This window comes from Geospiza fortis, unplaced genomic scaffold (genome assembly GCF_000277835.1).
Source record: "Geospiza fortis unplaced genomic scaffold, GeoFor_1.0 scaffold424, whole genome shotgun sequence".
In the NCBI taxonomy this organism is placed as follows: domain Eukaryota; kingdom Metazoa; phylum Chordata; class Aves; order Passeriformes; family Thraupidae; genus Geospiza; species Geospiza fortis.
In genome coordinates this window covers 3,508,585-3,533,445 of record NW_005054354.1, presented here as the reverse complement: position 1 = coordinate 3,533,445, position 24,861 = coordinate 3,508,585, and the positions used below count along the sequence as shown (strand labels likewise).

The 24,861-nt window shown below is 37.4% G+C and overlaps 2 protein-coding genes across 2 annotated transcripts; one reads left to right on the top strand and one right to left on the bottom strand.

Moving 5' to 3' along the window:
* The first annotated feature begins 1,069 nt into the window (after window positions 1–1,069).
* Window positions 1,070–6,915, top strand: ARMC10 (armadillo repeat containing 10). The gene is made up of 5 exons (XM_005423526.3): window positions 1,070–1,212; window positions 2,336–2,470; window positions 3,750–3,926; window positions 4,927–4,998; window positions 6,191–6,915. The coding sequence occupies exons 1-5, from the start codon at window positions 1,096–1,098 to the stop codon at window positions 6,440–6,442; spliced, it is 753 nt and encodes a 250-aa protein (XP_005423583.1). The 5' UTR covers window positions 1,070–1,095; the 3' UTR covers window positions 6,443–6,915.
* A 2,287-nt stretch (window positions 6,916–9,202) lies between these two features.
* On the bottom strand, window positions 9,203–22,596 carry NAPEPLD (N-acyl phosphatidylethanolamine phospholipase D). The gene is made up of 5 exons (XM_031059046.1): window positions 22,403–22,596; window positions 18,865–19,177; window positions 12,515–13,161; window positions 11,508–11,622; window positions 9,203–10,263 (listed from the first exon to the last, which is right to left on the bottom strand). The coding sequence occupies exons 2-5, from the start codon at window positions 19,159–19,161 to the stop codon at window positions 10,135–10,137; spliced, it is 1,188 nt and encodes a 395-aa protein (XP_030914906.1). The 5' UTR covers window positions 19,162–19,177; window positions 22,403–22,596; the 3' UTR covers window positions 9,203–10,134.
* Between the last annotated feature and the right edge of the window lie 2,265 nt (window positions 22,597–24,861).

Genomic DNA, 24,861 nt, shown 5'->3' with positions numbered 1-24,861 from the left:
GGCTCTGCGCCCTGACAGAGGCGGTGCCACAGCCCTGAGTCCCGGCCCTCATAGCCATTGGGCAATTTGGGGCGCTCTCGAGTGTGGTTTATTTTTAGAAAAGCCTATTGTTTTTCTTTTTATTAGTTCCCCAAAGCGTACGTATGATCAATATGTTTACTTATGTTATTGCAGTTATTTGTGTTCCCCCTATAATTCAAAGCTAAGTGGAATGTGTTTAGACTAGGATGAAAAACGATTTTATGTTTGAAGTGAGCTCTTGAATCATCATAATTAACTTTGACCTCTTTTTTTTTTTTTTTTAACCCTGAAAGAATACTATGGTGTTTGCCTGGTCAAATGCTGATGTAAAGCTGTGGAATTTAAAGCACTGTTAGCCAAGTAGGCTATGACTAGTCCAGCAGTCACAGATCAGGTTTCATGGCTCTTCAGCTGGCTAAATAGTTCTGCCTCCAGCCTGGCTGAAATGTCCTTTGATAACATTTGTTGCCGTTTTATAAAGGTCCGGTACTCCATTACATCATCCTGACTCAGAAGCAGCCTTCCTCCTTGTTTTGAGTGATGCCATGATCAGCAGAGTTCCTAACATCGTGGCTGTTACTTTGTCAAAGGACCTCAGCATACTAACAAAGTGTCATTATTGTAATTTCTGGAAGCAGTACTCTGTAAACTGGAAGTTTTGTTTCCTACAGTGCCCAGACAAATTTTCACATTTCATTTTGGGGAAACAAAGAAAACCCCCAAACCATGTTTAGTGAATATTCCTAATAATTTTACAGAGGAAATTTGCTATTGGTTAACCAGGAAGTAATGCACCTCAACCTCTAATTGTGTGTTCCTTTTATTCTCCACCTTCAAAAGAGGTAATTAGAGGACTCAGGAAAAGGATGGAAATCTTAGTGTCATAAAACAGTCTTTTTACCATGACATGATGATTGGGCACAACATTAGAACAATATGTCCTACAACTGAGAGCTAAATTTCAGCTTTGTAAAAAACATTAAGTAGCAACTAAGTGAAATGTCTCAAACTTAGTATCAAGTATTTAATTTTTAAATGTTGACAGACAGCAGTCCTCCAGTGTCAACCCATAGCATGGATGTGGATGCTCTACAGAAACTTATTCATTTGCTCCAGGCCACAGATGATCCATTAATTCAAGAGCAAGCTTTAATCACTCTCAGCAACAGTGCTGCCTTCTCTGTAAATCAAGTGAGTATTGTTCTGTAGAAAACAACAGTGTCCAATGCCAGCCAGTCTGGCAGAGGAGAGCTGCTGTTTTGCTAAAGAGTGACACAGGACTGAAAGCTAGGACAGCTTGTGCTCTAAAATCCATTTAATGTCTTGCCTGAATTTCTGCTGGCTCAAATAATGTAATTCATCAGCTTCACAGAATTTATTGAACTATAATGTTTGGACCACCTGAAGTCCATACAGAGTCCTGTAGTTCAGAAGTGTTGTAAATGTATCTTTTGTTACTTACAATTATGTAATGTTAATGAAAGGGTTGAATACTAGGTTAAATACTTTCTGGTTCAGATCTAAACTTTAGTGAGATAAACCATATTTTTTGTCCCTCACAAAGTTGTGTGCTGTTTGAAAATTAGCAGTTTTACAACTATCGAGGCATCTCCAAATCATTTGGACATGGAATGCAGAAAAACTTTGAGCTGGATGCCAATTTTGATGCCTTTTTAACAGTTTAACCTCCAAGGTCTCACCCTTTTTGCTACTTATGATTGCCATCTATTCTGGCTTCTCAACATGGCTTTCTTAATATAAATCTATTAGAATGCAACTGGAGCATAAAGCTTATTGGTCCATTTAATTTTTTTTAAGAGCAGTATTTTTTTTAAAGACAGTTACAGTCTCAGTGAGAAAGATTAAAAACAGTAATAAAAACAAGTGTAATGGAAAAAGTTTCAGAACTTCTAATAATATGAAGCTACATCTTGAAATTCTGTCCTGTTCAAGCAGGACTTTTAGGTACTGCAATCTGGCTCAGTTGTTCTATTAACTCATTATCAAGTAATTTCCTTTTATTCTTTATAATGTAAAATGCTTTAAGCATGCTTTGCAGACCAGATTTTAAAAGCAAAGGTGATGTACTGTTGTCAAATAATAGCAACTAATACTTTTGTTCCTAAGCAGAACCCTTCTTAGTTTCAGTAAAGCAATAAAGCAGTATCTGCTAACATTCTGTTTAAACAGAGCAGTCAATTCTGAATTCTTCATTCACATACATTCATTTTTGTCAATATGGAGACATTGAGGGAATGCTTCAGCATTTAAATTGAATTTTTAAAAATCCTATTAAATATCTTCTATATTTCAGGATATAATCCGAAATTTGGATGGTCTGTCTGTTATTGGAGGGATGCTCTCCAACTGTGTTCCCAAAGTTAAAGAAAAAGCACTGAATGCACTTAATAATTTGAGTATGAATATTAAAAATCAGGAAGAGATACAGGTAAGATTCTTTTCTAATGGGAAAAACCAAAATAACCAAGGCAAAGACATAGTATAGGTTCTTCAGCATATTTGTTAAATACATGCCAGGATGCCAAAATGCTTTGATGATAGACATACAAGTCAGCAGATGTGGATGACTGAAAGGATAACTTAGAAATGCATTGCTTCACTGGAATTTACTTTTAAAATAAAAGACAGGAACCTATGCAGTTTGTGTTCAGCTTTCACAAAATACTATTAAACAGAGATTGTGCTGCCAAAATTGTAGCAAAATTATGTGAGGTAAGATGATTTCCAAACATGCCTAGAACATCACCAGTGGCTGTTTAACAGAATGGATTGCAGGTTGAACTTGCCAGAACTCCTTCAGTGAGGGAGAAGAAAAGAGTAATTGAGCCCCTGGGATTGTACTAGACCAATTTTTCAGGTGATATTTCCATCTTAAAAGAAAAGTGTGTATAAATTATAACAAGTTCCACAGGTAAATACAGTACATGCTATGGATATGTAAGGACTAAACATGAAGAAGAAAGAAATCTATCTGATTAATCAATAGATCAAGAAGTGTCCAAGTGGTGAGCTGAGGCAGATTTGAAGACTTTTACTAGTTTTTTTTCAGTAGCTTGATAAAAAGGTAGTGTGACTGCATGTGGTAGTTTGCAGCATCTTTAGCAATAGGCAATTTTTATTAAGTAGTGCTTGTCCATATTTGCCTAGGTGTATAAGTAGAAAATAACTCCTTTGGTAAGGGTATTTTTTTTTCTTCAGTTAGGACTCCAAGATTCATTGCATACTGTCATCCAGAAGAAAAATTGGTAAAAATAGTAGTTAATGTCAGTTGTCACATTGCTGTTCCTACAGTGTGCTCCAGTAAATGTGCCACATGGCTGGGAGAAAGGATTTCATTTCAAAGCTTGTCCTTAGCTTGTTCTCAGTATTTAGGGTGTTAGTTACTTAGAGGTGATTTTTTAAACAACTCCTTAAAGCAGCTGTGTCACTTCTGAGATGGAGGCAAAGCAATTTAAGTTTTCAGAGCAAGTTATGCTCTGAAAGGAAGATTAGTGAGCATAATGCTGTATGGTCTGCTTCTGTCATGCCACTAGAATGTTTGAAATATTCAAAAAAAATGTACTTATTTCCAAGAACCTTCGCCATTCAGCCACCAATGTTCAGGAAGCATTTATGTTACTGTAGCTAGGCCATTGATACTATTTGTGACAGAAAATATGCTTTTATTAAAAACTATTCTCTCTTTATTTCTTCCCTCCTTTCCCCAGGTATTTATTACACAAGTTTGTAGGACTGTTGAGTCAGCTCCCCTGAACTCTGATGTGCAGCTAGCTGGACTCAGGCTGTTGACAAATATGTCTGTTACCAATGACTACCACCAAAAGATGATAAACTCCATTCCATGCTTTCTCCATTTGCTTTCAGAAGGGACTGAAAGGACACAGGTACTGGGTGCAGTTATTTTTACAAGCCATTTGTGAACCTGTTTTGCCTTGTTCTTAACATTTTGGTAAAATGGTTTAGACTGTGCTAAGAAAAAACCAAATATTCCTTAATGATAACAGATTTTATGCACTAAAATATGGATCTGTATTAGTTTCACAATATAAATTGAAAAATGGGAGGGAAGGCAATCTTGGTAGTGGAACCATCAGGCTACAGCTCTACCAAAGCAGTGCAGGGTGCACTGTGATTGCCCTGTGCCTTCGCCGTTGCAACTCCAGAATTCTCTTCTGCTCTAAGCATTGCTACTGCATCCCAGACCAAGGAGAATCTGCATGGGAAAGGCTTCACTGGTGCATGAATCTCTGCAGGGAAACATGCCAAACAGTGATCCTAAGTTACGGACTTTAATTCTGTTATGCTTATGACACCTCTGGCAACTTTAGTGACTGCAAGTGCAAATCATGCCTATTTGTGACTTGTAATACTGAAATGAGCTTCAGTCAGGGACCAAACTCAGCTTTTATTCAACATGTTGTGGTACCATCAGTGTATGTGGTTGCTTTATCAGATCAAAACCAGTTTTCCAAAAAACACATTTCCACTAAACACATCTATTGTACTTAAGTATAGAAAGTAATATGGCCTTTTCCTAGTGTTTAAAGACTAGCATCACAAGGTCCAAGAAAGCACAAAGGTGTATTTGTTTATGCTTTGGATCATTTTAAATGCAGTACTTAACCATCTTCTTTGTATTTAAAACATATTCTGCATTTGGCCTAGGATTCGTTTATGGGTCTTGCCTTATTTTGATATTTAAGTCAATCTGAATTTGCTTCTAACATGTCTATACCTTGGTTTTCCCTATACCAAAATACTCAAGATATTGGTTAACCCATTTTACCTTTTCCTCCCCAAGTCAACTTTGACATAATTGATACCCATTACAGCTTTACTTACTGTTTTGGAGCTTTTAATGAACTTGAACATTCCTCACTTCAGATTCAAGTTTTGAAAGTACTTGTGAACTTATCTGCAAACCCAGCCACGACAAGACATCTTCTCAGAGCTCAAGTAAGATTCTTGCTGCTTCATTTTATTTTTGGCATATATACATGTGTACCAGGTAAAATATTGCATGCACTAGAAGAATTTTAATGTATTAGAAATATATATGCAATTCCAGAATCAATTCTAGATACTGCTTGGTTAAGATCAGGAGCTAAGTGCACATTCTTTCATGGTCAGGCTTTATTCCAAAGGGTAGTGTAATACAGATTACTGTACTTAGGAGAGGGTGAGGCACAGGGCCTTGGAGACAGTTGGTTTTACTTCCTGTGTACCATTCCAAATAATCAATAACTTGCAGAAGCCTGATCTAACCTTCCCTTTCCACCAAAGGGGTAATACCATCAGCTTCAGTTTGTATTATGTAAAAGGAACCCAAAACTTCCTTTCCAGACACATGGTCAGTATACAGATTGAAAACTATCAACATCAAATAGAACCGGTACAGTAAGTGATCCTTTTCAACTGCTGTTTCTATAGCCAATGTACTGGGCCAAACCCAACAAATTCCACTGGAATCCCCCCCCTTTGTTCAAATGCAGCCATAAAACTGTTGCCTCTAAGTTTCCCTGTGCATTTACTTATTTCTTCATGGAGAAATTTGTGTGACATTTGCTGTGTTGGCCTTGGCACGCAGGTTTCTTTCAGTTTCAATTCTTCACAAACAAAGTCAGGGGCTGGAATAGTGCTGCATCCTCATCCCCATCCCCAAAATAACTTTCTTAAAACATGCAGTGGCTTTTATTTGTGAACTATCTGCCATGAGCAAAGCTAGTCTAGATAAAGCTGTCTTTTCATTATTCAAACAAGGTTAGAGTAGCTAAATATTCTATTCTTTGTTAAGTGTATAATTTTTCATTTATCAGATATGCTAACAAAAACATACAGGGCAAAATCAACGTGGCTGAGAAGGAAAGGAGACCCTCTCTTCCAAATGGGAATTTTCCAGACAGCCACATTTTGGAGATTGAAAATACAAAGCATTTATTAGCTCATTGATGCACAGGCCAGTCTTTTCTAGAGAGAAAATATGCACACTGTGCAAGTTTCTGTCAGGAGCTCACTGCATACTGGGATTTCATACAATTTCTGCTTTAGATGGTTTAGGTGCACTTTTTTTTCCATTTTCTTAAGTTTGATTTGGTTACATGTACTTACTGCTGGTGATTAAGTATGGACTATTTCTTCAACATCCTAGGTGCCATCACTGGTATTAGTTTTTGACGACTGTGTAAACAGAGATATTCTGGTTCGAGCCCTGGCGTTTGCAGCAAACTTGAAAAAGAACGTGAAGGATGAAGAACGCACCAAGATTGAGGAATACAGTGAAGACTCAATTTTCTTCACACTCTGCAGGGACTCTGCCCCATTCACTCAGAGACTGGCATCTTTGCTGCATCACCCTGACACAGAAGTGAAAGAACAAGTTGTGAGAATATTAACACAATAGTGTTGTTTTCTTATACAGACTGACCTGATGAAAATATTTAATCTTGGCAATGCTGGGCTAAGAAAGCCTGCAACAAGTAAACAATACAACAATGATGGAGAAAAAAAAGTCGTAAATACTATCAGATATTTTTTACAAGCAAGAGAAAAGCAATAGCTGAATTATTGCTGATAAACTACTGCACAGTTGCTACATTTATGCAATGGAGGCAAACAGTTTAAAACATGAAAACATTTGTATGTAAAATAAACATTTTAAATGTATGAGTGAAGTGAATGAAAGTATCCTTTGCAGTGTCAAAGACCTTTTTTTTTTACTGTAAGTACTTACAGCTGTTGAATAAATACCTCATTAGAATTGTGCATTAAAGATTTAGTAATTGGAGATTAGGCATTATATTTTATTAGTCTACCTATGAAAATGGTACTGCTGAAATTTACAAAATAATATTAAATAAAAACAATACCAAACTATCACTGGCTTCCTACAGAATTAGTATCTTCAATGAAAGCTGCATACTAAAATTGCCAAACCTAGGTTTTTTCGTCGTACCTGTATGGAATTTACTCTTAAACTCCCATTTTTGTATGCTTAGTATATCCAATCCGTTTAGCCAAACTGCAGTGCAATTAACCACAACTGTGAAAGGTTTCTACACTTGAACAAAAGTTGAAAGGATTTTATATTGCTTTAAAATTGTCACTTTAGGGAAAGCAGACATATTTTTAAAAAGTATTTTATTAGGAGCCAAGGATTATCTGTAACTGTAATTCAGCATTCTCATTCTTATTAAAAAAAAGTCTACAGGAGCAGTATCATACACATTTTTACAAAAGCTTCCAATTCTGTAGCAGCCCTTGGACTTCCTTTCCTTGGATATCTTTACTCCTTTTTTTTTTCTGCATCTGGAGCATCACTGGAATGAGTGCTTCTGTAGAATTATCCCCCATAAACTTTTAGTCATCAACCAGCACTACTTCAAAATGAAGTAGAATCCATACAAACATGACTGTAAAAGAACCTAACACAGAATTTCATTGATGAACAGAAAACATACTGGAAAATACTTCTAAAACCAAACTATTAAAAAACTTCCACTACAGAGAAACTAAAAAAGGTGTCAGATGTAAAGGCTAGGAAAGTTTTCCACTTTGTTCCATTTTTAAGAGAACTGTATCACCTAAACTGTTACCAAGTGCTTCATCTTTCTAATTTAGCACACTCACTGCTCTTAGAAAACATTACTATCTTTCCTGTCTGTAATGCAATAGATACTTGTTTTCAGAAGGTCACTTTGCAAATAGCTATAACTGCAAGAAAAAGATGACCTTGAAACTGTGACACACCCATGCTCTGATCAATACAGCGGTAAAGCTACATATATCTAATTCATCCATGCAGGTAGTTTTAACTCACCAGGAATAGAGTTAAGGCAGAAATAGAAGTTGGCACGATTCCCAGTCAGAAACTTGACAATTGCTGCATTGACAGTGAGCTTCCTTTTCTCCTTCCCACTGCTCCTAAAACACTGTACAGTTGGTAATAAGCAAGTTACATTATTATCACTTAATGCTTTGCAACTTTTTGTAGATTTAGTGTTTTCTGCTACTGAATTTGACTAAGTAAAGACTAGGCCAGACACTAAGAATTTATGCACTCTCCTCTCCTGACAAGACATTAGGACCAGTCTGTTCTAGGTATAGCTGATATATGGTTTCTTAAGCTCAACAACAGAGATGTCTGGATGTCCCTTTCCATGTTCTCTAACCTAAAAATAAGTTTTTCCAGTATCATCTTTTTGATAGAGTTGATCTCTTAGCCGTTGCTTTAACGGGTGACATAAACAATTGACCTTTTCTAAAAATACACAAGAACTTGCTACAGTGTTGTCTCAGTTTTCTTTTTCTGGTCTAGAAAGAACTATTTTTAAATGCTTTCTTCATAGAACAATGCTGATGAGATGTTTGAAATCATGCAAGACTTTCCAATGTGCCTTTATGCAAAGATGTCTCATTTTTTTATCACCTACCTCACGCCCTTGGTGGAATCTTATCAGCACCAAGCAGAACATAACAGTCACCATTCTAGGTACAAATGTTGTGAATTAACAGATGCACAACAAAACATGTCATTACTGACATTTAGTTTCTGATGCATGTAACTCAGTGTATCTCTGCTCTATGGCTGGCTTTGTAGGTGTTCCATATTTTAGTTCCACTCTTTCTGAAGTACGTAATTTTACAGAATAACCTATTGATGATTATAAAAACAGGAAACGAAAACAACCCACATTGTTTTCTTAACAACCTTAATCCTAAACTTGTCCTTCAAAGCACTCAAAACTTCTTGCAGCTTGGTGTCCTCCACAAAATTACAAACAGGTAATATACATTGTATCACCCAAGTTGTGATTGAAGCTGTTGTGTAAATACAAGAGACTTCATCTGAAACACCCCCAACACTGAATAACAGGGTAGTTTTAAACCAGTTTTGATAACTGTCTACAGTTAAAAGATTACCTCAGTTGTTCCTACCATGAAGTCTCAGTAACTGGTTGTAATTAGTTGCCAGAAGTTCATGCCTTTAAATAATATGTCCTTTTTATATATATTTATCTTTGTGGGATATGAAAATAAAATGTACAGCAATAGCAAAAAAACCAAAAAAACCAAACCAACCCAACCAAATATCCCACAGACCAAAAGAAATCATAAACAAAACATGATTTTCCAATGAAATTATGAAGGAGAATAACAACCCTTTTTATTGGCAACAATAGGCTTTAATTCTGTAAATGAGCAAGACAACTTGATACAGACACATTTGGCCGAGTTTTATAACACTGAACAATGTTGTAATCTCATTCAACTTTAAAATTATAGGGAAGCTATTAGAAAAAATACCACAGCCCTTGCTTAAGATTTTCTACTGGGGAAAAAAAAAGGTACTTAGAAAAAGGCTGAGTTAATGCAAGGACAAGCGACATTAAGAGGTTTTTCCACTTCATGTGCTGCAAATGACACATTCAGACCTAAATTAAAACATAGACAAAACAATAAAAGTGTGCAGGTATTCTGGCCAGCAGTTAGTTTTACACATCCATGATGCACTATTATCTCTTTCTTTAAAAGGCACATTTCTTTGATGTAAAATTCAGCTTTTGTGGTTCATTAATACATGAAAATGAAGAGTGAAACAATTTTACCATGCTTGTGCTTAAACAACACAGCTGTATTGGAAGACTTCACCCCACAAAACATACAGTGAAGCTGTATGAAGCTTGTACATAAAGGTACAGGGCATAATCTGAAGACTAACAAGTGAGAGATGATAGTCTAACACGGAATAATTCAAGTCAGCCATTAATCCTAAGAATATGTTCTGTACTGAAGTTATTATTGCTGCAGCAGGTGAGATGAAGAGTTTAAAAATATTTTTTTTTATCAGTGGTGTACGTCAGAGCAAGTTTTCCCAGACAACACTTAATATATAAACCACTTTTAGATGACCTCTCTAAATTTATAAACAATGTAACTAGTAAAATTTGTCATGAAATCGGTATGCAAGCTTTAGTTCTGAAACTGACAAACCTGGCATTTAGAAATCCAATCTCAAAAATCTATTGTGTACATTATGTTAGTATTGTTACATTAGTTCAGATCAAACAGGGCTTCCAAGGAACTGACACTGTTTCAGTTTTCAAACCGGTCATTTGTATTCAAATTCCGTGATTCTCCATGGCGTAAGATAAAGAAGTCATCTTTTTTCAAGCCATATCTTTCAAGAGCTTCATTCAATTTAACTGGAGGATCCAAGTAATACTGAAAGAAATGAGAATAATATGAGGGAAAATATACCACTACAACATTTTTTGAAGGGAAAAAAAAGTCTCTGAAAAACGGGGGGAGGAGGAGGATATTTTTCAAATGAAGTTTTTGAACGATAAGAACGCTGATTTAAGCTGCAAAGTAGCAAGGCTCAACTTGTGAGCCCCAACTCGGTGCCTTAAGGCAGCAATAGATCCCTCCGTTGGAAGCGCTGCCGCCAGCAGCCGGCGCTTTCCCTGCTCTGCAACCCGCGCTGGCAGCCGTCCCGTCCGAACGCTTTCCCCATCAAGTTACCGCGGTGTCTTTGTTACATTGCCCAAAGGCACAGCCAAGGAGCAATCATCTGGTTTTGTGCTCCTAAATACACAGTAACTTTTGTACCGCGAGCATGGTAACACAATGTATTGGAAACGCTGCGGACAGGAAATGTTCTATCCTGTGTTCCCTCCATGCTCTGCCACGGAGGTGCACGAGCAGCCGGGAGGGAGCAGAGAGGGGACACAACATTTGACAGATAAGGTGATCACACTATCGGGAATGAATGATGAGATAAAGTGGTGCAACTGATGCAAAAACAAAGTTGAAAAACAGCTACCAGACAATATCAAAACAAATGTAGAAACTTCCTATTCACTGCGCTTTCAGTTGCTGTGAAGTATCTGGGTAACCTTCTTACCAGATCTGTAGACTTGGGGGGGGGTAGAGGGCAATAAAACATTTTTTAAAAAATCAAAAATTCAGAATAACTCAATTTTTTTTCATATCCTTTCTGGTTTTAACTTTGAATTAACTATTAAAATACTGTTTATATATTTGCTAGACAGACATAATTAATAAATACTGTTTGAAATACAGGCATGCAGTTCTTACTACCTGCAAGTGATGCAGGTAGTATCACTCAGTCTGTTTGTATTACTGCATAATGTAATGCACAACACTGCATAATACTGCATGTGTCCTCATCTGTTATGTTCCTCAGCATTTGAATATCAGAAATCCTCCACATTTCCTTCAATAACTCTGTACTTTCTTAACCATAGAAATATTTTATGTAATTGGTTATGAAAAGTTAAGCATTGTTTTGAACAGCAGTATATAGAGTAACAATTTTCACTCTTACAAAGTTCACATTTTAAGTTTACATTTACAGATATGCAGGCTAAACTGCACAAGCAAAGCTTCACTAATGACTGTCTAGTCCTTGAAAATCTGAACTCATGCTTAGTGTTGCAATTTACCTCATTTGCTAAAGCAAAGGTCCCCCAATGAATTGCTACAGACTTCTTCGCTTGAACATCAATATGGATTCTTACTGCTTCTTCAGGATCCACATGCTGGTATTTCATAAACCACCTACCAAGACAAAGAAGCACTTTTTTGTGTCACCTAATCCAGTGCAAGATTTCTCCTTCACTGCCATTGCAAAGTACAAAAAGAAATATGTGCTCACCTAATCAAAAAAATCATAAGCATGTACACCTGGACAACATACAGAACACTCAAGATCAGGAAACTAACACATACTAACATACCCATGAAACAGCAGTTCGTTTATTGCACTCTCTTTTTGAAGGATATTTTCTTATCACTATTTTCAATAGGTTAAGGACATATTACTGGTGGCCTGAGGCATTAGGGCCAAAACTTTAAATCCATCCCTGAAAAAATTTGGTGCTAGCAGTACACACCAAAAAGTGTGTGCTTCAGAGATAGCCCACAGGAACTGGCAAAACAGAAGAGAGAACTTAGCAATTCTTGAGAGATACCGAATTTTTTACCATGCTATTTGGATTCCCATCCTTTTTTCTCTGTCCATACATTCTTTCCTTCCAGCATCATATGAGTACTATCCTCTAAATGTTTTCTCCAAAAGGAGAAAAGTTATCTCTCCTGAGCAAACAGATTTTTCATACTTTATAAGCAAGTCATCCTTGTCTCCAGATAAGTTACAAAACCAGGGTAAATACTGAAGCAAGAGAAAAATGCAGCAAATGACATACACTGGAATGGGCTGGATTAAATGGTGCTGTTTCAGAAAAAAAGGCACAGAGTAATTCCAGATTTCTACTCAACACTTTTAAGGGAAGAAAGACTGCTGATTCATCCTTGCTGTCCATAAGTCTGAAGAAAAAACTCTCCAAAAACTTTATTAAAAGTACAGCTATAGTTCTAACTTCAGGGTGTATTTTTTGTCATCAGTACATAATTTCATTTACGTATATTGCTCAAACTCTGATTTTCTTACCTTGGCTCATAAGCTCCAATGGGGATGGCTGCAAGATCAAAAGGTCCAAATCTTTTACCTATTTGTTCAAAAGCAAAACAATATCCAGTATCTCCTGCAAAGAAAAACCTATTCCAAGGTCCCAAGACAGACCAGCTGCCCCAGAGAACCTTGTTATCATCTGTCACAGTCCTTTTGCACCAATGCTGGGAAGGAGTGAAGACAAAAGTTACCGCATCGTGACCAGGGACACAGTTCTCCTCCCACCAATCCAGTTCGATGACATTCTCACAGCCACACCTCTGCATCCAGGGCAGGAGCCCCAGGGGCACGAACCAGCGCAGCTCGCTCCCGAAGCGCTCGTTCAGGCTGGCCACGCTGTTGTAGTCCAGGTGATCGTAGTGGGTGTGGCTGATCAGCACCGCGTCTATCCTGGGCAGCTGCGCCACCGTGCACGGAGGCCCTCGGAAGCGCTTGGGACCCAAGAGCTGAGTGGGGGAAGCTCTCTGGCTGAAGATTGGGTCAGTGAGAAATACAAGTTCATCCATTTCCACCAGAACGGTGGCGTGTCCCAGCCACGTGACTCGCATACCAGCTCCTGTCTTCCCAGCATCTTCCGGAGTTTGAACAAAGTAAGGTTGTAACACTGGGAGTTCTTTGTCGAGTTCCTGGCAAAAAAGAACACAATATGCATGAGAGATTTCAGAATGTACTTGGCCACGGAACAAAAACTGCATACAAGGCACAAATCTATACAGTCAAGACTTGTACTTTGTTTATGCTTTTATGCAGAAAACTGCAGCACACACCAGATGCCTTTTTAATGTCCATTTTATCAGCTACTTCCTCCTAATTTAATTTTACGTTTTTGCAACATTTACACTTCTCTGTCAAGAAAGAGAAGAGAGTATCCCTTCAGGCCAGGAGACCTGATAGAGTCTGGAGGCATTGCAATGAAAGCACTGCAAGGCACTAACAGCATCCCAGAAAGGGATTCCTCCACCTGAAAAAGAATATGTATACATACACACACACAGAGTGTTATTTAACAAATACTCAAGTTTAGCTTATGCAACTCAATGATGCATCCTCTTAAGTCCTAGCACAAGTAAGTCACAGATGAAAGAAAATGCCATGTCCCCCAGCCAGACTCCACAAAAGCTCTGCTAGCTTTTATCAGGCCCTCTCTCTGTCCATCCTCATTACATCTAGAAGTAGCACACAAAGGTTAACTTCACTTGGCTAATGTTAGCTATTACAATTCTGCCTTCCCATCCTGCCAAGAATTTAATGAACATTCATAAAAAACAAAATAACTTTTAAGATAAACCTTAAGGTACATAGATATGCTTGGTTATGAAAAGGTTCCACCACCTCCTCTCTTATTCCAGCTTGACAAGTTTTGCAGTCCCTATTTGAGTACGACAGGTCAGAAAACTGATCTGGCTGAACTTTATGCAGAGGTAAAAAATACCCAGCTCTCATTTTGATTGGCTCCAATTTGACTCTGTGAGTATCCTCAAGCTGGCACGAAGGAGGCCATGGCTGTACATTACCTACTGAAACTCACTGCCCAACCACCACTCATTCTTTCATTTTGAACCAGAGTTATGGTCTTCACTGCAGTTTGGTTGAAGTGCTAATGCAGAAGTGTTATATGTAATAAATAAGAGTTTTACTATTAAAGAAAACCAAACAACCAAAGAGTCTTAGAATTCCTGACCATCTCCACAATGTGGCTAAGGCTCTCCTCCCAAACATTTATGGTCTGAACTCCTCACTTTGCTTTAGAAGAATTTTCATGTGCTAGGGCAGCTTCTAGACTCCTGACATTCCTCTCTCTCGTAATCACAAATGTCCCAGCACTTTGGGTTCCAAGTCAAGCTCTGCCTGCCATGGTTGCTGCTCTCATTCTCTCAGCCTAGCACAGATTAGCACTATTAGTGAGTTTATAAAGAGCTGACCTTGTGCTCCTTTAGAAGTCCAGCTGATGCTGTGACAGTTCAGGACTCCAGGAGTTGCCTTGCTAAACCAGTCCTGACAGCTTCAGGGAAGTTACTTTCTCCACAATATTTTATTGATTTGGAAGGCATATGTTGGGAAAAACAAAGCATGCACATCTCCATCCCCCTGCAATTCTGCTGTAAATAATAAAATATTCATGAAATTGCTTTTTCTGAGAGCTAATGGACAAGACATGTTTACTGAAGAAGTTTCATTACTGTCTCCAGGAATGAGAAATAGATAACCTTCTATAAAGCTGAATATAAGGTTAGTACAATTTGTCCCCTTAGTTCATTCAAGAAAAGTAGGAATCTTAGACTGAGATAAATGGCTGCTTCACCAAGAAAGAAGCCATCCTTTTCTAACCTCTATTTCATTCTAAGTGCATGGGAACAACATTGGCCACAGAAATCTGAACCACATAAGTGTTATACTGTGATATTTCAACTTAAAAAAATACACAAAACTAACATAGTACTAAAAAATGGAAATTAGGACAAACCAACAAATTTCATATGGTTAAGTCAACAAATCAGATTATATCAAAGAAATAAAACTCAGATATAGAACTTAATGAATTGTCACAATGCAATTTAGGTCAATTAGTACATTTTTTATGGAAAATGTTCTTTTTAAGTAGCTGGTTTTAGAGACAGACTCCGAATTTTCTCAGAACTAAATTAATTCACTTATTTTTGCTGACATTTGGCACAAATTAGTTTTTTAAATTAGCATTATGCAATATTAATAAACAATATTAAATAGATGAGGAACTGACCAATTGGCAGATGTGAAAAATCAGTCCTTAAGTGGGACTCGGACATATTCTATGAAGTTTTATGTGGGGTACAGTTAATTTTCTTCCCAGCAGGACCTACAGTGCTATGTTTTGGATTTGTGCTGAAAACAGTGCTGATGGCAGACTGATGTTTTAGCTACTGCTGAGCAGTGCTTCCACAGCATCTCAGCCTGCTGCTGGGACACACAAGAAGCTGGGAGGGACACATTTGGGACAGCTGACCCCAATCCATCAGAGAGATATCCCATATCATATGACATTGCACCCAGCAGTAATATCTGGGGTAAGAGGAGGAGGTGGGGACATTCAGAGTGGATGGTGTTCATCTTCCCAGGTAACTGTCATATGGGAGGCAGCCCTGCTTTCCTGGGGATGGCTGAACACCTGCCTGCCCATGCAAATAAATTTTTTTGTTGGCTTGTGCATGCAGTTTTTGCTTTACCTATTGAACTGTCCTTATCTCAACCCACAAGTTACCTGATTTTTCCCCTTTCAATCCCCTGGGGTGCAAGCAGTGGAGGGTGGAAGCAAGCAGCTGACTGGAACTTGGCTGCCTAAAGCCGCAACACATCTGCACTATTAATAAAGGCTTTACAGGGATGTCAGTGGGATTGATGCCATCAAGTACTTAGAATAGTTGATTTAAAGGTACAACTAATCACTATAAAAGGCATTTGTAAAAGTCACACAGACAGGAAAATGGATAGAGAAGAGCACAGTCCAAACAACTGCTGTCCTGACCTCTTTAAATGAAATTCCATGAACAAAAGTTCAAGACAAACCAAGAGCACAAAGGCAGTGTAATCTGTACAGACCTTGTGCTCTCCAGGTTTGTGATACACAGGCTTCTGATCCAAGCAATGATTCCTCAGAGGATGAGATCAGAAACCAGGCATGTTGTCGAGCTATCATGGTAAATCACACCAAAACATTATTTCTCAGTGCATATGATTTGTGTTTGGGGCTGTTTAGTTGGGTTTTTTTTTAGTATTTTACAAAAGCACACTAAAATCCCCTTAAAGCAATAAGAAATACTCAACTCATAAGATTTCAAACTAAAACACAAGTTCTATAAGTAGTATACTTCACATGAAATACTTAAAACTCACACAACAGGATAAAGCAACATAATGAAAGAAATATGTATCTTATGGAACTTTTATCCTGCTATAATACATTTTGTTCTGTCAGATTAACCAGAAAAATATTGAAACTAGAAGAATTATAACAGATTTTTTTAAATACAGCAATTATGTCAAATCAGCTACCAACAGAAGTAAAATGTGCTTAATACTGTCTTGTCTTCATTACTCAAATAATACAAAAAATTCCTCCTGCTGTGTCCCCTCCCCCTCCCCGTTCCTCTTGCCCTCCTAATGCAAAGCAAGAAAAAACACATGACAGGCTTTGGTAAGACTAACTGATTAGCTTGGGATTTTTGGTGCTTAGTGCATACTGGAATACCACAGGATTTACAGAAATGAGAACAATCTAAACTGCTGATCCAACAACTAATAATGAAAGATCCTCCAACAGCACCGAACAAAGTTATTAATAAAGCCGGTAATGAAAATACAAGAAATCCATGCATTCTGGATGATGATATAGGCTCATTGTGTAGGCATGATTATAATACATACAGCTTTTCCACAGTGAAGCACAAGCACATATCCTGGATAATATGCTCATTTTTACATACCCAAAGCACTTGGTACAGATAAACTGAACCTGCCCAGCATAGCAGGGCATCACTAGGCTCACTCAGTGTTGAAACTGAAGCAGGAATCTGGCTCAGAGGATGTGACATCTAGCAGCAATAAATAAAGTATGGAGTCCTTAGTTTGAATTTTAAACAAGCTCAGATGCACTTCACAGGCTGATGTAGAGGTAGAAGAAAACTGGTTGAAACAAGCATCAAAATGGCTGAGGACTCCAGAAGAGCATTTAATTGATCCTTATCTAGGTTTTTATGTTTCTGATTTACTTCACCAAACTTGTGAATAATTGCAAGCACCTAATTAAAAGATCTCCTATGCAAAAAATAAAATTAGCCCATGATTAATCCCAGCTGGGTCAGAGAGATGGCTTTTTGGCTTTTCAACTGGTGCCTTGTAGATTTCTTTGTGATCATCCTTTATTGTAGGGACAAAGTGTAAATTAAAGGGGAGTGCTGCAGTTCTGCACCCCATCAGAGTGCTGCATGCTCTGCACTCCACAATGCACCTCAGCATTGCCTTCAAGGGACCTCAGTCACTACCCAGGTTTCTCACTGGCACTGGGAAGACACGAAGCATGTTCTACACAAACCAAGGAGGGCAGCTGTCAAAGGCAACTGAAAACTTACAGGTGTGCATTTCATGGAAATGTGGCCAGCACACTGTCCAGAAAGCTGTACACACTAATGCAACCATTGTCATCACAAGGAAGACCCCAAATTTGCTGGACAGGATCTCAAGACTGACACAAGTTTGCTGTTGTTCTTTTAAAGTCAAATTATTTATTATTAAATTACAGCCAATAATTATTTGTTCCTTAAACATCCCCAAACCATCATGCATTAATGCCTAACATGGCTTTCCTGTCCATAAAACTGATAGAATTCCTTCCTTCACAGGTAGATCAGGTAAGACAAAATGGAAAGCTCTTTGCTAAATACTGGCTGTGAGATTTATAGCTTGTGCATACCTTCCTGCATGCTTAAAAGCATTATTAACACCTGCTTGTTCACAAATACTGTCCTTGGTTGTGCACCCTTCAGCACAGCTTTTCTGAAGTACAGTCAACATCAGAAATGCACTAAGAAGTAATTCTGCCAAAAACTACTCATCTTCATACCTACTGTGACCATAAAGATAACCCATGGCTTTCTAGTGCCCATTACTCTTCATGGGAAAGAAGCTTCTCCTGTCTCCTTCTTTACATACAATACCTGACAAAAGCATTTCACCAACAAGAGACAACAGTGCTACCCAGTAAACTGGCACTGCACTTTAAGTGTTTCAATACAAATACTTGCTCAGGTTAGTTTTAACATATGCAATTTTTTCTCCTGGTGTACTGAAACATGAAAAAAACAAATTTGTAAGTATTTTCATAAGTAGGTGACAGAAACTATTACATTTTCATGCAAGAGATGCAACATATGCATTAAATTGCCATCAGGTAAAAAAGCAAAATTTTAAAAACTGGATATGTCATGAAATAAGCTATTTCATGCAACACAAATTAAGTTAATAGTATGCTTCATAAGGCAACACCTATTAAAAAGGAATGGCTGTAAATGGTTTATGACTGAGCTAGGGGGGCAATTTTTTTTGTTTTTATAAATATAAACAGAGCTGTATAAATTAAAGCATGTGGAACTAAAAAGGAGACAAAAATTCAAGAGGTAGAAAGTACTAACCTACCGACTGAAAAGAATAAAATGTCAACAAAATCCGAAAAGTAAGACTTAAAAAAGTCTCCAGAAGATGCCTAATGAGAATTAGTTAGAAACTGTCCTATTTTATTGATTAGAGCAGAGGTAAAAGCAGTCGTAATCACAAAAGTAAAACATGGAAGTATTCACCTGCTTTGAACGTGGCACATTGCTGTTATTTTTTTCCATGAAGGACCATTTCAAAATGTTGGGTAAGGTTGGTGATTTCCATGTTGGCCATGGGTTGACAAATCTCCCATCTTTGCCCCTCTTTGATTTAGTTACATCCTCTTCTAATCTGTAGTCCAGCCTGAAGCTTTTTCTGAAGGTTCTGGAAGAATCATTGCCCCCGGAGCCTCGACCCGAATTCTGACGTTTCTTCACTGCTTCCTTAGGGTACTGGTTACAGGCAGTTGAAGGCTGCTCTTCATCTGTGTTCTTATCCATACCTTTTTCAGGAGAGCTAAACCAAATTTGATATTAATCAGTATTTTCTTGGTCTAGCATCAACATTCATAAGACTGAACGTTCTCACACACATTAGGAACAAGCCCGCCTTTCCTGTTTAATGATCTACTGTATTTTTTTTAATCAACAAAATATGCTTTTAAAACAGTCACTGTTACACAAAAGACTTCCAAAACATGCTGTGACAAGCAGACATGAGGGCTCTTTGTAGTTCAGGCTGAATTTTACTCCCTGGAATGCACAGCTTCAGATACTAACACTATTATCTACCAGCTGCAAAAGTGAGGGGGAAGGGTTCCTTAATTTACATTTTGGAAGAATAGTCATTCCTCCTGAAACTTATGACATTTGGTGCCTGATGTAACACAATCCTGCAAGTCTGTGCAAGAGGCACTGGAACTATACCATACCTTAGGATTTGCCTATATAGTGACTTGGTTTTGTGGTAAAAACTGCAGTCTTGTGTAGAATTACTAACACTTATACCAACACACATGCAGGAAACTCAGAACACAAAAGATATTTGGCACTGTTCCTATTTTGTCTAAAACAAACAAGAAGTTTATTACTATAAAGGTAAATAACTCTTTCAAATACAATTTTGATACACATTGAACTGAACTGACTGGTGAAAGGCCACAGGAAATTGAAATATTTTAAATCACAGCTGCAACATTCACTCTTAATTCCATCGTGAAATTTAGAAAAGTGAGAAAATAACTGAGAAAAACTTATTTCTATGAAGTCATGATTCTGGTACAATTCTTATAAAACTACCAACTCAGTAGTCAGAGTCTCTTATTCCAATACTGCACTTTGGTGTTGCAGACTTTACAAATATAATCGAATTACACCCAAGGCAGAAAAACCAAATAGCCCTATTTTATTTCAGAGTTGCCAAAGCAATTAAATTGAATCTAAATGCTTCAATTTCTATGTTTACTTTCAACTGAAATGTTGAAAGTAAATACACTGCTCTGTTAGCTTCAAAAAAATGGTGACTGTTTTAATGAGTGCGCAACTTTCTGGCATTTACAAATTCTACCTAATTAAAACTGGAAGACAACTAGTAATGAACACACAGCACTATTTACAGCTTAGCTGCAGGAATAATTTTTAATAACAAATTGTAAAGTTCATCCTGTGGAAAATTCTCCACCACATCTAGTAGATAGACAGAGTTTTGTCCTATCCACTGTTTCACTAACTCAAATACTCAGACTCCAGCTGTACACTCAGAAGCCCTGGGCTGATGTAGGCAAGGCAGTCCATGCAAACAACATTGTGAGAGAACAGAATTAAAGCTCAGTTTTCCTAGAAATCACATAACTCACTCTGCCCCCATAAGCTCAGTTACAGGGAAAATTAAATATATTGTTCACTGCAACATTTCAGTGAAGATATTACACACGTGTCAGCAAACTGAACCCAAATGCATCTGCTGATGATGCTCCAACTTCAAATGCAGAGTCCATTTCTGCTATTTCAATAGCAGCTGACAACTAAATACTAAGTATGGTATCAGCTGCAAATAATATGACAATTGATAAATATTGTGACATTTTCTTAACAAAATAACCATTATTGTGCTATATAGTAGAGATAAAATACTAACACATCAAAATTCATTTCTAATAAAAAAGCATGAACAGCAGGCAGAAAACATGGCTGATAGAATTTTTTTTACCCCGGTTATAATCTTATTTTATGTAATTGCTTTGTACTCCCATTTCCCTGCAGTTTTACTGAAACCACTCCTCTAACATATTTCCTGTTTAGCATTACCATTATAATTTTAATTTAACTGTTGCTATTTCTAGGCTTTTTTTCCTCTATTCCACTACACATTTCCCAGAATCAGCCTTCAATGAAACACTCAACTTGCTCTATAGCATTTTAAGCAGACGTAAATGGTAACACAAGGAATCAGTGCCACAAAAAGGCAGACAGAATACCCAAAAGATGGCACTGAATATTTTAACTGTTACTTTAACTTAAGAGTTGGGTTTGGGTTGTCTTTTACATTCCTCAAAGAGCATTTTCAATGCCAAGTCAGTTTATTAATTTAGCAAAGCACACAGACACAGCATAAGACAGCTACTCTTTTAGAAAGAATCATGAAAACAGATCACCAAAGTTTAATCAGATAGGTACTTAATTCCAGGAAATGATTCTCTTAACATCTCAGACATCTGATTTTTAAAATACATATAACTACCATAATTATTGTTCCTACAAGACATTTTATATTAGAGACTAGGGTGCCTAAAGTTTTATTTTTAAGCTTCTCTTTATCTATTCATTCATCTCTAAAATAGGTGAATTTTACTTTTGCTTAAACCTTCATATAAACCTTTGATCTTTTTCTGAAAGTATAAACCCCTAAGGGAAGCAGGGATCAACTATGCTGATTAAACAAAGACAATGCCAAAGCATTTAAGGCACTGCAGGTATCTGTCTGTCTGCCAACATATTTTCCACATGATGCACATACATTACTTTCATTAGTATTCCATAAGCAACTGAAGGGATAAAAGACCTCAGTGCTCAGAGAATACTTTAAACCTTTTACATGCATAAGAAGGGGACAGATTTACAATCAGTTAAAGTATTCTTGATGAACTGTAGGTTCCTTTGAAGTATCAGTCTTGCCAGATAGTTTCTGTTCCACTTAAATTTATTAAATATATCCTACAATATTCATGACGTAGTTTTGTTATACAGAAGAGCAAGATGATAATTTCTTGAAAGCCAGAAATCATTAGCTTAAAATAAAACGCAACCAATTATAAGCCCAAGGAGATTCTTATGCTTTTGCAAAAGAAAATCTCTACAGATAAGGAGATTTAGCAGGTATACTTTAAATACTAGCAAATACCCAATCAGAAATCAGTTGGTTTTTCTGCCAGCTTCCTTAAATTCTTTCTACCCAAGAATAATAGTTTGGCACTTGAAAAACTACTTTAATCGCAGCAGAAATTATGAGCTGCCATAGCTCATAGCTCGTAGAGATGCAAAAATCAAACTGGAACAGAGTTCTGGTCACATAGGAGGGACAGAGGGAAGGGATCACATCCCTGGTGAATGTTTATTGTTATGTAAAGTTCTACACAAAATCTTTTTATACTTTTAAGCATAAAGAAAAACTACTATTCCACTTAAAACCATTAAACAGCCTTCCTGGCAAATGGAACCCTTCCTTCAGGATGAGGCAACTTACCCCAAGAGAGGGCAAGTGCATCGACAATATTTGTAAGAGGGGCTCAGGAGAGATACAAGGCAATCACCCCCCTCTCTCTGTCCTCAGACGTGCTTTGCTCTTTCAACTGAATTCAGAAGAGGAAATGAACCAGGAACATACAAACTCCTAAAGAAGACCATTAGTCATCCAAATCCACAAGGCCAGAAGGTGTTCTAGACAGAGGGAAAGAACACAGAGCAGGCTGATGAATAAGACAAAGTTTAACATGAATCAAAATGCTGAGCTCACAGATCAGGTTTTCCAACATCAAATACTAAGGCATTCCTCGTAATCCACAAAGGAAGAGTGAAGTTGTAGATCTGGCAAGACATGGCATGGAAGATCCATGTCTGACATCCCACTAAACTGGCTTACATTGGCTTACAACAGGATATGGCCCTTAGGAGAACAAGCTTTGGGTAAATGGTTTATTTTAGCATTGCTTATATAACTGAAGACTTGGATACAAATATTTTGGCTTTGAGCCTTGTGTTTATTTAGGAAAATAACAAAAATTTAGCTAAATATTTTAATGCTCTGTTTCAAAATAAGGTTTGCAAAAGGATACAACAACATTACAAGAAGAACTCTGCCATTATAGTTTTTCTTTTTAAAGGTCTTTTAAACAAATTACTTGAACGTGGCCATAAAATTTCTTGTCTTCACCTTTTCCACTCAGTCTCTGCTAAGATCTGCTGTTCCATAAAGCAATGGATGTAGTTCCCCTACTAATCACAGAGCCAAGCACCACATGCTACAAAGCCAAACAGACTTACCCTTCTTTGCTACACAGAAATGTGGTCCTTATGTAACAAATCCACAGGCCTGACAGTTTAAGAATTACTATGAGGCTATGGTTTACCAGAACACAACAACTTCCCCAAAACTTTACAATTGCCTGGTAAACATTCCATAGCCTCCTAAATACCTTGAATTTCTCTGCTTTTTTGAAGTAAAGGGTTTGGTTCATTTTTAATCACTGTCTCTCTGTGTAAACTACATCCAGAACTAGGCTGCACTAATGATCACCTAGGAGAGACAGCACATAATTCCCAGCAAACTCACACCACTGCAGCCTTACCAAAACAAGACTCTGAGCTTTCTCCATATACAGCTACACAACTCTGAAGTTTTCTTTCATTATACATGAAATGACTGCAAAAATCCAGGCATTTTGGCTTGAAACAAAAAAAACCAAAAAATTGTTTCAGTTAGAGGGAAAGGTATTTGCAAACGCTAGGGACCATGTAAGTAATTGGCTCCCACAAGCTTTACTATCAAATGACTGCCAGCTAAGTTTTGGCTCTGCTTTTATTTTCCCTTCAGCTCTGAAATTGGCTGCTTTAATTAACGAACAGTTTGAGACTGGAAAATTCTGAATGCATTTAAACTTTTATTGTGCAGTACTTCAAGTTGTTCCATCTTACAATTGTAGACTCACCAGAACAAGAACCTGAGCTTTCTGTGAACTGTATACTCCTACACATCTTGTAGTTTTCTTTCACTATACCTATTTTATCACTGCACAGCAGTTGCACCAGCAATTATTCCAGATGCTCTTGTTATTAGGATTTCACACAAAGATCCCTCAAGCTTGCATCAGCTGATCTGTGAATACTTATATTGTTTGAATCACATTAAAAATCCTTAGCAACAAAAAGTGTTGCCAAAATTTTCATTCAACAAATCTCTACACTGTCCTTGTGTACTATTCAAGAAAGATGAATAAAGGAGTTGATAACAGAAAAAGGAATAGCTCTCTCCATAAACAGCCTCATGGAATTAGAATAAGTCCTTTATCATTCTTATCAACCTTTGAGGATCAGCAGTAAAACAAAGCAAAGTTTTATTTAGACATCATGGAGAAAAATAAGATTACAAATAAAAAAAAGGTGAGACATCCACCCACGGTCATCTGTTGTTAGGCTTATTCTTTAGCAGCTGTATTACTTAAGCAGCTACTACCATGAGCCAATCCATTTCGGTCCCCACTACTCACTTGCCAAAACAAATAGTTTTGTCCACATGGTGAACTTGTTTAAGAAACTAATCTAGCTGATAGTCACTTCTTACCTTACCATCCCTAGAGAAGCACTTAATTTTCACCTGCATAATGGAGCAACCATGCAAGTGTTTATACCAACAAACTGGTTAGGACAGGGAAGGGTGAGAACAGGAATATATTGTAAACAAAAGCTACTTATGTCAGCACTGGCCTAGAAAAAATAATTAATTAAATACCCTCCATTTAGAATTCACTGTGTGGCTCAGTTACACATACCACCAAGTTAGGTTGAACAATTCCTCCTACCCTTTCATTTTCAATCTATTCTCTTCCAAGGTTTCATTTACACTTAGTACTGATGATGCTGCAACTCTCCATTTACCTGCTTAGACAGTAATGTTTCATATTATAACCAAGCACATTCAATAGCAAC

Bases quoted from the DNA above. Each gene is read 5' to 3' on its own strand.
- ARMC10 (XM_005423526.3), top strand. From the start codon at position 1,096: ATGGATGTGGATGCTCTACAGAAACTTATTCATTTGCTCCAGGCCACA. The intron at 1,213-2,335 runs GTGAGTATTGTT...TCTATATTTCAG, and splicing joins CTGCCTTCTCTGTAAATCAA to GATATAATCCGAAATTTGGA. The intron at 2,471-3,749 runs GTAAGATTCTTT...TCCTTTCCCCAG, and splicing joins AAAATCAGGAAGAGATACAG to GTATTTATTACACAAGTTTG.
- NAPEPLD (XM_031059046.1), bottom strand. From the start codon at position 19,161: ATGGATAAGAACACAGATGAAGAGCAGCCTTCAACTGCCTGTAACCAG. The intron at 13,162-18,864 runs GTGAATACTTCC...CTTTTTTGCCAG, and splicing joins ATGTGCCACGTTCAAAGCAG to GAACTCGACAAAGAACTCCC. The intron at 10,264-11,507 runs GTAAATTGCAAC...CATTTCTTTCAG, and splicing joins CCTTTGCTTTAGCAAATGAG to TATTACTTGGATCCTCCAGT.